The 13,001-nt window shown below is 38.7% G+C and overlaps 1 protein-coding gene across 2 annotated transcripts in view; it reads right to left on the reverse strand.

Annotated features, from left to right (window-relative positions):
• HIVEP1 (HIVEP zinc finger 1) overlaps nt 1-13,001 on the reverse strand; it is a 121,603-nt gene that overhangs the window by 60,927 nt on the left and 47,675 nt on the right. The window contains exon 1 of one of the 2 annotated variants that reach the window (XM_062490751.1): nt 9,668-10,720. The exons of the other annotated variant lie outside the window; for it this stretch is intronic. Coding sequence (XP_062346735.1) covers nt 9,668-9,737 — 70 coding nt within the window. The 5' untranslated portion in view covers nt 9,738-10,720. Of the gene's footprint in view, nt 1-9,667; nt 10,721-13,001 lie in introns of those variants that run through there. 2 annotated transcript variants of the gene reach the window in all.

Here is a 13,001-nt window from a genome sequence, read left to right on the forward strand (position 1 = left end):
ACGACCTCTGCAGCTTTTGCAGTGCTATTTTATCCTCTTTGGAGGTGGAAGTGAAGAAGGGAAAGACAATTAGAAGGAAGACATCAGAATCGATCGCACTGTTAGAGAGGAAGACACACCACAGATGGTAGCTTGACAGACATGTTTTTCTCCACTACTGCCATAAATATTCCTAATGCTTTATTTGCTTTTTGACAGCTAGCAAGTGTACAGTTGACTTTGCCTCACAAATACATGACCCCCAGATCTCATGACCAAGTGTTAACAAGCAACTGAATTTAAATGAAAAGTCTGAATAATTTTTCTGTGGACATCACATTTATCTGCACTGAATTTCATTTGTCATTTTTGCAATTTGGTTGCACAGCAACCTAATGTCATTTTGAAATCCTTTGCAATTTCATTTGCATCTTCATCTTCACCTCCCTTGATAACTTCCATCAAATCAGCAGCATTGTCACTTCACCACTATTCCTGCTCTTTTCCGGGATCACTCAAGCGAACTGGAACTGACAGTGGCACATTTCTATTAACTGTAAAACAGCAGGCAATGTTTGTCTGCTAAGGAGCAGGTATTGACTGTAAAATGTGTAAATATCAGCCTGTCAGTAAATTTACACACAAGGGAGTTTTCTGCTGGGGTATGTTGGGGGGTTCACTTGATATTGTGTCTTCTTTAAATTAAGCCTTGCCCTTATTTCCAATCCCTCTCTAAAATCCAGCCAGATCAAACACTGTCATCCCATCAACACTTACAGCCCAAAGTACAAAGTGCCTCTGGGTCATCACCTCCAGCCACCCTGTCCACTCCTTCCTCACCAGCTCCTGCCTGTGCTGGAGCATCCTCATGTAATACCACAGTAACTGGACCGACTCTAACGCACAGCTTGGGGCTTTTCCACACTGAAGGGCAGATGCCTTTTAATGCTATTTGGTAAATCCCCTTCCAACAGGGCTGAAAAATCACACCTGCAAATTCAAAATCACTCTCTTAGCATGACTAAACATTAAATGCAAAGACAGTTTTTCATTAACCTGACTAAGGTATCTCATATTTAGTTTACTTGTTTTTCCAAGAACTTAGTAAGTCCTAATGTCAAACATATGAACTGTCATAATGGCATCATTGATTCTTAGTGCTAAAAACACAAAAAAACTAAAAATCCACAATTCACTTGCTATACTAGACCTTGCTCTACAGACTTTCTAAGCTTATTTTTCCATAGTAATTTTCTATTTTTGCCCTGACTTTTACACACGAAGTGTTAATAGCTGCAGCTTTCAAGTGAAAAAACATCATCAGAAACAGGATTCATAAAATGGAAAACATCTTTGAAAAGCAAGTCAAATACAAGGTGATGTAGAACTAGATGTACCTGAAACAAAAAACTTCAGCAAAGGCACAAAGATACGACATTTTTTCATGTTAACAGTGTGCTGCAGCCACGAGCACGGGCTTAGCCACTTTAAGAGGCTTACAAACCAAACAGCCCTTGGGAGTTCATGTTCTTTTCTCTGGGCAAATTGGAAATTGGTGGCAATAAATATACATATTAAGCCAATACCTCATTTCAGTGACTCATTTTACTGTTTTCCTCTACCTGCTCCCATTCTTCTTTAAGATCTGAATCAAAAGCTAGGTCTAGAGTATCCCAGTGAGCACTTGGGTCTTTTCCAACCCACATGCTATTCCTGACAGAGACGGCAGGAGTAAAAGATAAACCATTTTTCCAGAAACTGATCATGCCCTACCTGGGATTAGGCAGACCCTAAGCACAGGAACTTAGTTGCGCAGTGATTACCTACACCATCCAAATTTTCCCAGACACACCCCAAGGAATGACCTGGGGAAGGAGGGGACCAATCAGCAGGCATTCAGTGAGGAAATCAGGTGTGCCAGGGAGATGTTCGGTACAGAAAGGACAGTTCACATTATTATGAAGGGTAAATTTCTGATCACAACCACACACCAGCCTGCTGAGGCTGTGCTCAGCTTTAAGCACTGACCTGGTTACCCTACAAACCACAGAAAGCCATTTTCAAGCTCCCCTCTGCTTTGCTTCTCCAAGATTTCTTCTTGAAGCAGGATTGTGCTGGTCCCAAAAAACTTGTTAAAACCTGTCTCCAGCACAGCAAGCTCTGTCTCTCTCCTCCCCCATGCCTGCTCCAGCTGGCTCTGGGAGCCAAGAGGGGAGGCTGGCCCCAGGGCAACCACTGCTTCAGCCCCCCTGCTCCTGGTCCCACCCACAGGCACCCTGCCCACCCTGGCTCACCCATATGGACAGCACTGCCCCTGACCCTGACTTCTACAAGAAGTCAGAAGTGCTCAGACCATACAAATCCAGTAAAAGGGAGCAAAAACTAAGACCTGAATAGACACAGAAAGGGAATAGAATAATAAAGTCTTTAATCAATCCTCCAAAGCAGAGTCCCAACCAAAACGGTTTTTCTTTCTCTCTCTTTGAGGAGGGCTGGGAGTTTTTAAAATATTTGCCCTAGATGGTAGTCAGCATCAAATCTGAAGAAAAAAAACTGAAATGCTGTTTCTCTTCCCCTCTAAGAAAGAAAATACATTCTCTCCCAGGAAGTAAAAGAAAGGAGGCTGAAGTATGTGGCATTTCTTTTTCGATTATCTCTAAGATACCCTTGGATAATAGATCAGCTCTTGAAAAAAAATATCCTGGAATACTGACACTGCAAATTTAGGTCATTGACTTTTATACAAAAACCCCTAGTTATTGCAAGTAGCTGATAAAGTTTTGTTCAGTAAATAAAGAAAACAAATGTGGCAGTATGCAAATAGTTAAGTGTATTACTAATATGCTATGAAATGTTTTGAAAGATGAAGAAAAAAAATTATAGATCAATTCACATTCACCTCATTCCACAAGAAGCAGTTCCTAAAGCTATGGAACAGCAAACTACTATGAATTCTTTAAAAAAATCCCAACAAGTAAAATCTACACCAATCCAAAACCCAGCACTCTTCTCTTCTTTTTCTAGTCTCAGTGGTGAAATTTTCTTTCTGTACTTGCAAGCTTAGGAAGATAATTAATGAGCTACTTCTTAAACACCTACAAAATGATGGCACTCTGCAATGTGAACATCACCCAAGTGTTTTTTCTCTGTTTTATTTAGAATTCACGCTCAATTTTGTGCTGTCTGATTGAAGATGAGGGGGTGGTGAGGAACATGGGGGAGAAAGCCACAGCAAGCTGCTGCACACACCATCCTGATCCTGCATTTAGAAGTGAACAATTCAACCTGGAGGGAGCTTATTTCAACAGCCATGTGCCAAAGCGAGCATCCAAGGATTTCGAGTCCTCAATTTTCTTTGGCCTTTAGCCTAAAGATTTTACATTAGTGAACCCTGTGCCACGATAGAGTGGAAAGAATTACATCCAACATTATTAACTAATTTACAGTAAGATTTTTTTTTGTTTGTTTTATTGGAACAAAGACTTCTGGAAAATATGGTGGGTGAGAGAAGAGATTATCAGAATGTGACACTTGACTAAAACAATGAAAATGAAAACCCAGTAGAATGTCCTGAAACTGCTTTTTGGTTTTGTTTCGAATAAATTTGTTGGGACATTTTCTTGGTAGCACTAAAATTAATGATTTAAGAAACACCCCAAATTTCCTTAACTATTCAGATTTTAAAGGGAATGTCCTCCCTACCCCTATATATACTCAGTTTATTTAAGTTTTAAATGTTGTACCTATTTACAGAAGTATTTTTCTCTCTCTCTTTTTTTTTTAACATCTTAGCTAAAATAAATTCCTGGTTGAAGTTGCCACATTTCCTGGCAAGAAAGGCTGAGACAAAAATTATGCATGGTTAATGGGAAGAAAAGTAACATTGGAAACTTCACATGCACAAAGAAGGGAAGGAGGACAGAGAACAAGGCCAACTGGATGACCTCTCTTTGCTCTCTGATTTCTCTTCTCTGAGGAGGTTCACAGTGACTGGTAAACCACTGAGTCTCCTGGGTCTGAGCACCTGGAGTTGTGTTGAGGGAAAAGGCTTGACTAATTTCTCACTAAAGCTTCCACCTTGAAGCTTTCAACTAAGCTAAGAAATCATAGTGATGGCCTGCCAAGGAACAGATGTTGCTTCCTTAAGACTTACTCTTCTCCTCTTATACCCTCTCCAAACTCACTTTGTTTGTTGATATAAATCATCACACATAACTTCTGGAATGACTGAATTTTCTAGCACAGAAGAAGCAGGAGAAAGGCTGGGCCCGGTGCTCCTCAGCTTCTCAGGTTTTTTTTTTTTTTTCCTGCCAACCCCTCCTCAGCCAAGAATCACATTGGCAAGACCAAGTTCCTCCCATCTACTGCCACCAGATTTATCTGGTGCTGATATTTAGGGCTGTGAGTCATGGACATCCACCAAATGCACGCATTTGTTATTCCCTGTGTGAACTGCAGTAGGCTAAAGGCTTCTGATGGCTCTGACTTGAGGGAGACCTCATTCTCCTCTCTTTCTTTATAAGAAAGAGAGGAAAGGTTCACAAAAATAGAAATAGTTTTCTCCATGTGGAAACTGATGAGGGAAGGAAAGGACACAGAAGAATAAAGGCAGCATAAAAGACAGTACATGGAAAAAAAAGAAAAAAATTATGAAGTACAATACAAGAAATATAAAAATTTGCTACACTGTAGAAATGATGCGCTGAAATTATTTCCTTCTTTTGCTTCCTTTTTCCTGAGAAAATGATACATCAGTTCATATTCTGAGGAATCTACTTAGGAGAAATCACAGCAAGCAGGAAAATACTAAACACGTGATTTCCCATTTATTTTCTCTTTTAATGAAACACTGGACAATATTTTATTAGTGACTTAATTAAACTAAAACATATACTCTTACAGCAGATGACCTGATGCTTTCATATCTTCGGCAGTTTTTCTGTGCAGCTTCTTATTTTCTGTAGCTACAATTCATAAATACAAACTAAATAATCTCTGGTTAATCCTGAGACAAGACTAACCAATTTCTTACAGACTGTCAAGTATTTGGCTTTTGGTTTCATGCTGTAGAATAAATTTCAAGCATAGAATACTTTCAGAGAAAGGAATAAAAGAGTAAATCAACCAACCACATCCAAAAGTCAACAACACACCCCACACCCTTTCCGTTCATATCAAGTTTATAGTTTAGGTGTTTAAATATTTCAATTTTCATTTAACATTTTAGTAATTACTTCCATACTAAACTGAGACAGTTTTATTTTTAAGAGCTTTCAGAAATTTTGCTTTATTCAAATTGAAGACTCAACCTGTATTCATTAACAACTCAAGCCAGGATTCAATAACAGAACCCAACCTTAATTACCAATTATGAACTAGATAAAATTTTCACACTCTTAGTAGATGATCTTTAAGATTTTTGTGGCTCTAATTTCATTACCTCATGTGCTGCAGTAAACAAAGCATTTGGAAAGTATCACTCCAAATTTAGCATAAAAGCAGGGACAAACTCAGTGGCATTCATTAAATACCCCTTGAAAAATTAGGATTTGAATATAGAAAAACAGACAGAGTTTTGAAATTATTACCAGGATATAGTTCTGAGCATGCAAACAGTTTAATTTTGTGTCGTAATTCCCAGCTGAACTACAGGCTGTTATATGGTACCTTGCAAGTTGCCTCCTTACAGGACAGCTGGAGTGATAAAACCCAACCAGCACATTAGTAGCCTAAATTTTGGACTATGGGAAAGTGTTTGTACCTGGAATGTTGTGTTACAACAAGAATGCTCAGGTAAAAAGCCACAATCAAGGCACTGAAATACATAAAGAAATAAACAGGTCAAATCCCTGTACTTTTTGAACTACTTATAACATTCAATTTATGACCTTTTGGTCTGTGGTGCTGAAGAACTGACCTGCAGGTCTTAGTGACTCTCTGAAAATAACCACATAGCACATAAAGTTCATTCCTGGGTACTTACTTGGTTTTTTAATTCTTTGTAGGAAGGGTCAGTCTTTACAGATAAAATATTAGGCTGATTCAGGAAAAATACAGACAATACAACTATATCAGAAATAAGAAAAATTCAAAGAGCAATACAAATACGAGACTACAGATGATTCCCAGTGAGAAAGTTTACAGCAGTTTAATTTACAGAGGTGAGGAATATTTGAAATAAGGGTATATTAAACAATAAATGATACAGGGAAGGTCGAGCTAAGCATTAGCAGAATAGAAGACCAAACTGAAGCTTTGTAACTCTTACTTCTTACCTCAAGTTGTAGGACTTAGGAGTTTAACTTCTAACCAATTTTGTGTTATGAATTTGTCTCACCTCCCATTTCCTCCCTGCTTTCAGGCAGATATTGAAAATACATGTGTTTGAGATTTAGCTTTCCCATTGCAAATGAATTCATTGATCAATACTGTTTGAGAAACACTTTTAAACCAAATGAAGTATGAGCTCCTGGGCTTTTGTCCTGGAATACTGAAGCTGTGTACTGGGGAATCTCAGCACTTTCTTTACTAAGAAGAACATACCCTAAGTAAGAGCAAACATAACACTCTCGATGAAGATCAAATGTGACTTTCAGAACACCACCCAGCTACAAATTGCACTGCCTAAAGATTAAAAATCCACTAAACAAAATACCATGGTCCACAGCTGGTTCTTGCAAAATTGCCCACTGAACTCCTTGTTATATTCCCTCAGAAACACTTTGCAGGAGCCACTTTGAGACAGGATCATGATTAATCATTCTGAATTTGTTTTAAAGAACTGAGGAAAGAGTTAAAAATAATTCTGGTTGCTTTAGAAACTGACATCCTTTGTTTTGGTTGAGATGAAATACCATTACATGCATGCAATACCCTTCAAACTTGCCACTGTTCCAACAATAACTAAAGCTATTCTAAGAAACTACCACCCAAAAGGAGATCACCACAGAACTACAGAAAATGTGGTGCTGCAAAGCTGAAGTCTACTTGCAACATTATCAAAAATGCTCAGCCAAGCCTAGCCGGGAGTGACCTCAGTGTAACCACCAAAGCACGACAGTGACTGCTGCTCACCGACTCCATCACAACCACAGTGATCAAACAGCAAGAGGAGCGTTTCTATTTTCAACAGCAGCTTGCAGCTAAAGGTATCTTCAGCAAACTTCATACTCAACCCAAATAACGAAGATAACATTTCTACACAACAAAGTTAAAATACTGCTAAAATGTAATGGTTAAGGTAAACCCATCTGGTTTTACCACGCATTTTTATGGTTGCATCTCATCCAAATTGCAGACTTTTAGACCAATGAATTCACATTCTCTTGTTTGCTGATACAAACACTCCAGTTCTAGTCAGAAGCACACCTGATCACTGACCCTTCACTATTTCTTTTAAATAATATGGACTTTTAAACTTGTAAGCTGTTTCAAGTTGGCACCACTTTATTTCAAACCATCTCAATTAATATAATTCAAGCATGGAAAGGAATTTTTGTTTTGCAATATTTTAGCTTTCACAAACCCATTCCCAAGCCCATCCATGCTGAGTCACCTCCCACACTCTCCCCTCCACCTGACAGCCACCCTTGGCCCACAAGAACACAAACCTCCTGTTTTGACATCTGCCCCTCACCAAATGAACCCCAAGTGACCACTTTGAACCAACTCAGCAAAAACCTTTAAAACAATGTTTTGAAACATACTGACATTCCAGTAACAGCTATGCTTATACAGTTCACAATGCTAATGTGACAATATATGTGACATGACTTCTAAGTCATGATCTGTCTTAACATTTTAGAGATTGTTCTGACTAAAATTAAAAACATTGATAGGCAAAACGAAGCTCAATATTTTGCAAACTAAGCTGCCATCTCTCCCTCTACATATGCCTATGAATGTACACATTTTTAAGAATGCATAATTAACTGTAAGAAAATAGTTCTCAGAAACCAGAAAGCTAAAGTATTTATATCAAAAGCTGAATCTTTCTCACTCTATCTGCACAAATAAACCCACTGAAGTTGCCAGCTTTGTCAAAGTGAGCAAGATTAGGTTCTAAACATAAATCAATTTAAGCAGTCAGAAACCTACAAGAAGTACTAAAATTGCTTTCAAATTCCTTGCAGATTTTTACAAAATAAAAGTCATTGACAAATGACTGGAAACAAAGTTAGTATTTTCTAAGACAGCATTGCTACCACATTTCTATTAGGGCTATTTAAAAACTGATCACAATGCTGGTATTTCTAGATACTATTGCAAGGGTGGTTTATGGACCACCCTCACTGGGGAGGTGGTCGTGGTGGTGAAAGAGGGTTCTGATCTTACAACTGCAATGTCATTTAAAATCCCAAGTATCCATCCACACTGGTCAGTCAGATTTGCATTGTTTTGATTTGGATTAATTTTGTTGGGGTTTTTTGGTGGTTTTGTTTGGTTGGTTTTTTTTTTGTTTGGTTGGTTTTTTTTGTTTGTTTGTTGTTTTTATTTGGGATTTTTTCTGGTTTCTCTTTTTTGCTTCCAAATTTTTCTATTTATTTATAACCATAGAAGTCGGTAAAGTGACTTGATTTTAAGAGGCACTACAATCAGATCTAAGATAAAAATAAAACTCATTATCTATAAGGTTGCTCTCAAAAGTCAGCTATCACACTGGCATCACAAGAAATGAATTCATCAGTATATTTTTGACAAGCACAGGTTTTTTTCTCCGAAAGGTCATTTTTCTAAATTAAGCTAAGTATTAAATATCTTTGCTGGTCTGTCACACATTTCAACTCCTGAAATGTTTTCACAGTAAAATCAAATTACATTTGAAATAAACATATGAAATAAAGTTTAACATGCATTTAAATTTGACATTTGTACTGTAAGCAATGTAAGCAAACACTAAGGCTTGTTTGTACGTTTTTATAAACTACATTAATGGAAAATGTGCTTACTTGGTAAATACAGTATAGCCTAGTTTTGCCCAGAAAGTGTCCTTGTTTTAGAACTTCCCTAAATGCACACTGTTAAGCATGAGAGGTAGATCTGGAAATCACTGTTGTTCATATCACAGTCTGCTAAAGAGGGATTAGGACCATATTTACTGAGCATGTGCCAGAATCATAAAATAGTTTGGGTTAGAAGGGACCTCCAAAGGTCATCTAATCCAACCCCCTGCAATGAGCAGGGACATCTTAATGAGATCATGTTGCTCAGAGCCCCATCCAACCTGATCTTGACTGTTTCCATCGATGCGGCATCTAACACCTCTTTGGGTAACCTGTTCCAGTGTCTCACCACCCTCACAGTAAAGAATTTCTTTCTTTGATCTAATCTAAATCCACCCTCTTTCAGTTTAAAGTTATTACCCCTTGTCCTATCATTAATGCTGTTGTATAAAGTCCCTCCCCATCTGTGTGGGCTTTCCTTACAGAACTAGGGAACCCAGACCGATATCCTGCACACTGTGCCCTGCTGCATGACACCTCAACATCCTCCTGTATCTTGCCCCTCTCTCATCAAACAGCCCTGGAATGGAATCCACCAGAGCTGCTTCCCAGGACTTTTCTTCTGACTCCTACCCTGCCTCCAGAAGGTGCTTTGATGGGCTCTTTCAGCCAGCAGGGGTGAAGCCTTGTGATGAACTACGGAAAATACCCACCTCTCCCCTTCCGCGTTAGGAAAGGAAACCTACCCGCAACACCGACAAGAAAAAGCAGCTCCGCAGGATAAAAAACAGGAATCTTCTGGTGCCAAGCACACATGCCAAAGACAACTTCTCGTTGTGAATAAATACAGCAAAAAGGTTCTCTTCCCCTTCTGCACCTACTGGAGTTCCTCTGCGAAGAGTGGATTTTCTGCAGCGCCTGCCTTCCTGGCAGGCGAGGGTTACAGGAGTGTCTTCACTTATGTAAGTGCGTTTCTTGAGTACACAATTACCCAACACACCCAAGGCACTCCAAGGCTTTTTTTTTTTTTTTTTTTTTTTTTTTAAGAAAAATCCGTTCCTTTCCAGCTGGAACATTTTTGTTATTTTCAAACCTAGGTCTGTAAGCAAAGCCTCAGAAGCATTCTGAATGTGGTGCGCAGAGATTCTCAGTATCCCAGTAAAGGAGACATTAATTTCTTGGCAGCACAATTCTCTCCCTATCTACCGGAACGTAGGCTGAGCTCCAGACTTGCAAGAGACCTCGACATTCACAAGAACCTCCTCCATTTTCACCTGTGCACCTTTTTTCCTCCTACAGAAGGTCATCAAGTATCTGCTGAATGTTCCTTCCAAAGCCACAGAAGACACCTACGCCAGCAAGCCCCACCACCAGGAACAAACACCCCTTCTGTGATCTCACAGCACCAAATACTTGACTGTGTTCTTCCTAAATTAAACACTTCAACTCATTTTGAAAGAGAAAGAGAAAGAGCAGGATATGAGCAAATAAGGGAGTATTTGCCCAGAAAAAGGCAATGAGGCCTTCTCTGGGGAGTTATCTGCAATTGTTCAGCTGCAATAACATGCAGAAAATCCAACTCTACATTTGAAAGGCCATCAGTGAAATCACATACAGATCTGTCAGGCAGCACTGCATATACCACAAGAGCCTTATTACCAGTTTCCTTAAAAGACCTTCAGCATCCTGAACAAGTCTTCAGCTAAAGGCCATTCAAAAACTGTGGAAAGATTCCCTTTGGGCACACATTCAGGAAGACACAGCAGGAACATTCTGTGTAGGTACAAGTCACATCCATCATCACTAGGTCTGTGCCAGGCAGAGTGCAACAGAAATTTCTGATCACATGCTGGTAGAAATAGGCCTTTTTTACTGACAACCTGAATAGTTGAAAGCATGAAGGAATCAAAATCATTCCAATGCTGATGTAAGATTTTAATCACACACGTAGGTTTTTAATCACACAAGTCTGAAGGAGACATGGGGAAATCACTGGTGTTCATATCACAGTCTGCTAGTGAAGGATTAGGATCATATTTACTGAGCAGTGTGCCCAACACATATATAAGGGAAAAATACTTAGTCCCTTTCTCCCAAGAAGTTTAACTTATCCATACTCTAAAAAAATACTATTATGTTTCTATTTCACAAGCATTACAGAATATCCAAAACCTGTATCTCTGCTCAAGGCCCAACACATCCTGACAAAGTTGCTGTGTCTGTTCAGGTGATTTTCATTCTTTCTCCCAAGCAATATTTTTAATCATTTTCTCCAAAGCAAAATGGTGAAACTCCACAACTAAACCGCGTTTGGAGGTACTGTAGAATTTGCTTTCTTTGTGGCTATGTTACACCTGATGACAGCTCAGAGGTCTAGAACAATACCTTAGGAGAAAGGAAGATTTGAAACAGACCCAACCTGCATCCTGCTCTTTGCCATGCTCCCACAGAGATCCAGGGCTTTGGGAAAGTGTGTTAGTAATGCAAGCTCCCTCAGGGCTGTGGCAATGCCTGAGCAGCTGCACATCACCACCAGAACTGCTGCAGAGATGGAAGCAGAGATGGGCATCCCCACATCTGGCAATCACCTCGGCTACAGGAAAGGTCAAACACATTTTTCCAGACCTCCAAGATACTGCGAGAGCTGTGAATGCATCAAGTTGAAAGGATGTTGACAAATATTTGTCCTTGCGATTATCTGAAGTAGAAGAAAAAGGTTAAGATGTCCGAGAGAAATTAGATGTTTTAATAGAGACAGGGACAAATATGAAGTTGTCAGGCGACAAAAAGGCAACCTCCATAAAACTGTTCATGTTTTAATCTATGCAACCAATAAAGATACTGTAAAAATAACCATGCTACACTCTGCTTGAATGCTGTTGACATAAGATCTATGGGAGAGAAAATAAAAAGTAAATAGCCAATCCGTCTGCTGTTACACTGCTGATTGCTGAAAATACACAGCAGGAAATGATACCTTCTGTCTCATACAGTTCAACAAGAGTTAGAGCAAATCAAAATTTTATTTGTAATATTTCATTTCTAGCTCAGATTTCAGATGGCTGGCCATGTTAATTTACAAATTTTTGCTTTATATAGTATCTAATTTATATTTAAGAAGTAAGATTTGAAAACAAACAATGCAAAGTAAAACTTCCTTAAGGCATAATGCCAAGGAAAACCTGAAGGCTTCACTAAACCACACCAGCAAACACATTTTGGGAGTACCATGTACAGACCAAAAAGAAACTCTGTGCTGTATTATCAAAGGGGCTTTAAGTATTATACTTCAAATCCTGCACAATAAGAAGCAAATCAGACAAATCAATCCATACGTTCTCATCTAAAATTCTCCCATAAAAACTATGTTTTAAGAAAGCAGGTTGACAATAAATGTCAGCTGGTGATTAAAATGCATTATGTGGCACACTATCCTCACATTTATCCCCAAAACAAGTAATGCATATCCATCAAATTGGAGCAAAAGAAATTGAAACACATCATGGTTGGGAAACGCACTGTTAAGGCACATGGAGACTTCCTAAATCCAGAGTCAGTACTGGGATTCTTACTAAGATATTCCAGCATTTTGAAATCCTAAATTCAATTTTCTTTGATGATGTACTGGCCATTTTTCCTACTCTAATATTACCAAAGGACACATTGTTTGGCTATAGTATATGGTGGCTGACACCTATCTTTCCCTACAACTTCCCTACAAGCACCCATGGAGATGACAAGAAGATGCTGCCAGAGGGAATCTGACCCCAAAAAAAAGAAAGAAAAAAAAATTCTGACACAAAATCACATAATTCACTACCAAAATCCAAGGTATTTGTGGCATGGATGAGCTTCAAGTTTTAAACTACAAAATATTTTCTGGAATTAACAGTTTCATCCTTCCCAAAAGCATGCAACAAAAAGCCTCAAAAACTATTCGTCCAAAGTTTTCTTTCAAGTTTTTTATTGAATTAAACTAGAAGCCATGCAGACTTTGAAAATTCAAATTCAGTACAAAGTCTTTAAAATTTGTAACAAATAATCCCTCATTTAATGCACATAATTTCAGAAAAACTAAAA

The sequence above is a fragment of the Cinclus cinclus genome, chromosome 1 (assembly GCF_963662255.1).
Source record: "Cinclus cinclus chromosome 1, bCinCin1.1, whole genome shotgun sequence".
Lineage (NCBI taxonomy): Eukaryota > Metazoa > Chordata > Aves > Passeriformes > Cinclidae > Cinclus > Cinclus cinclus.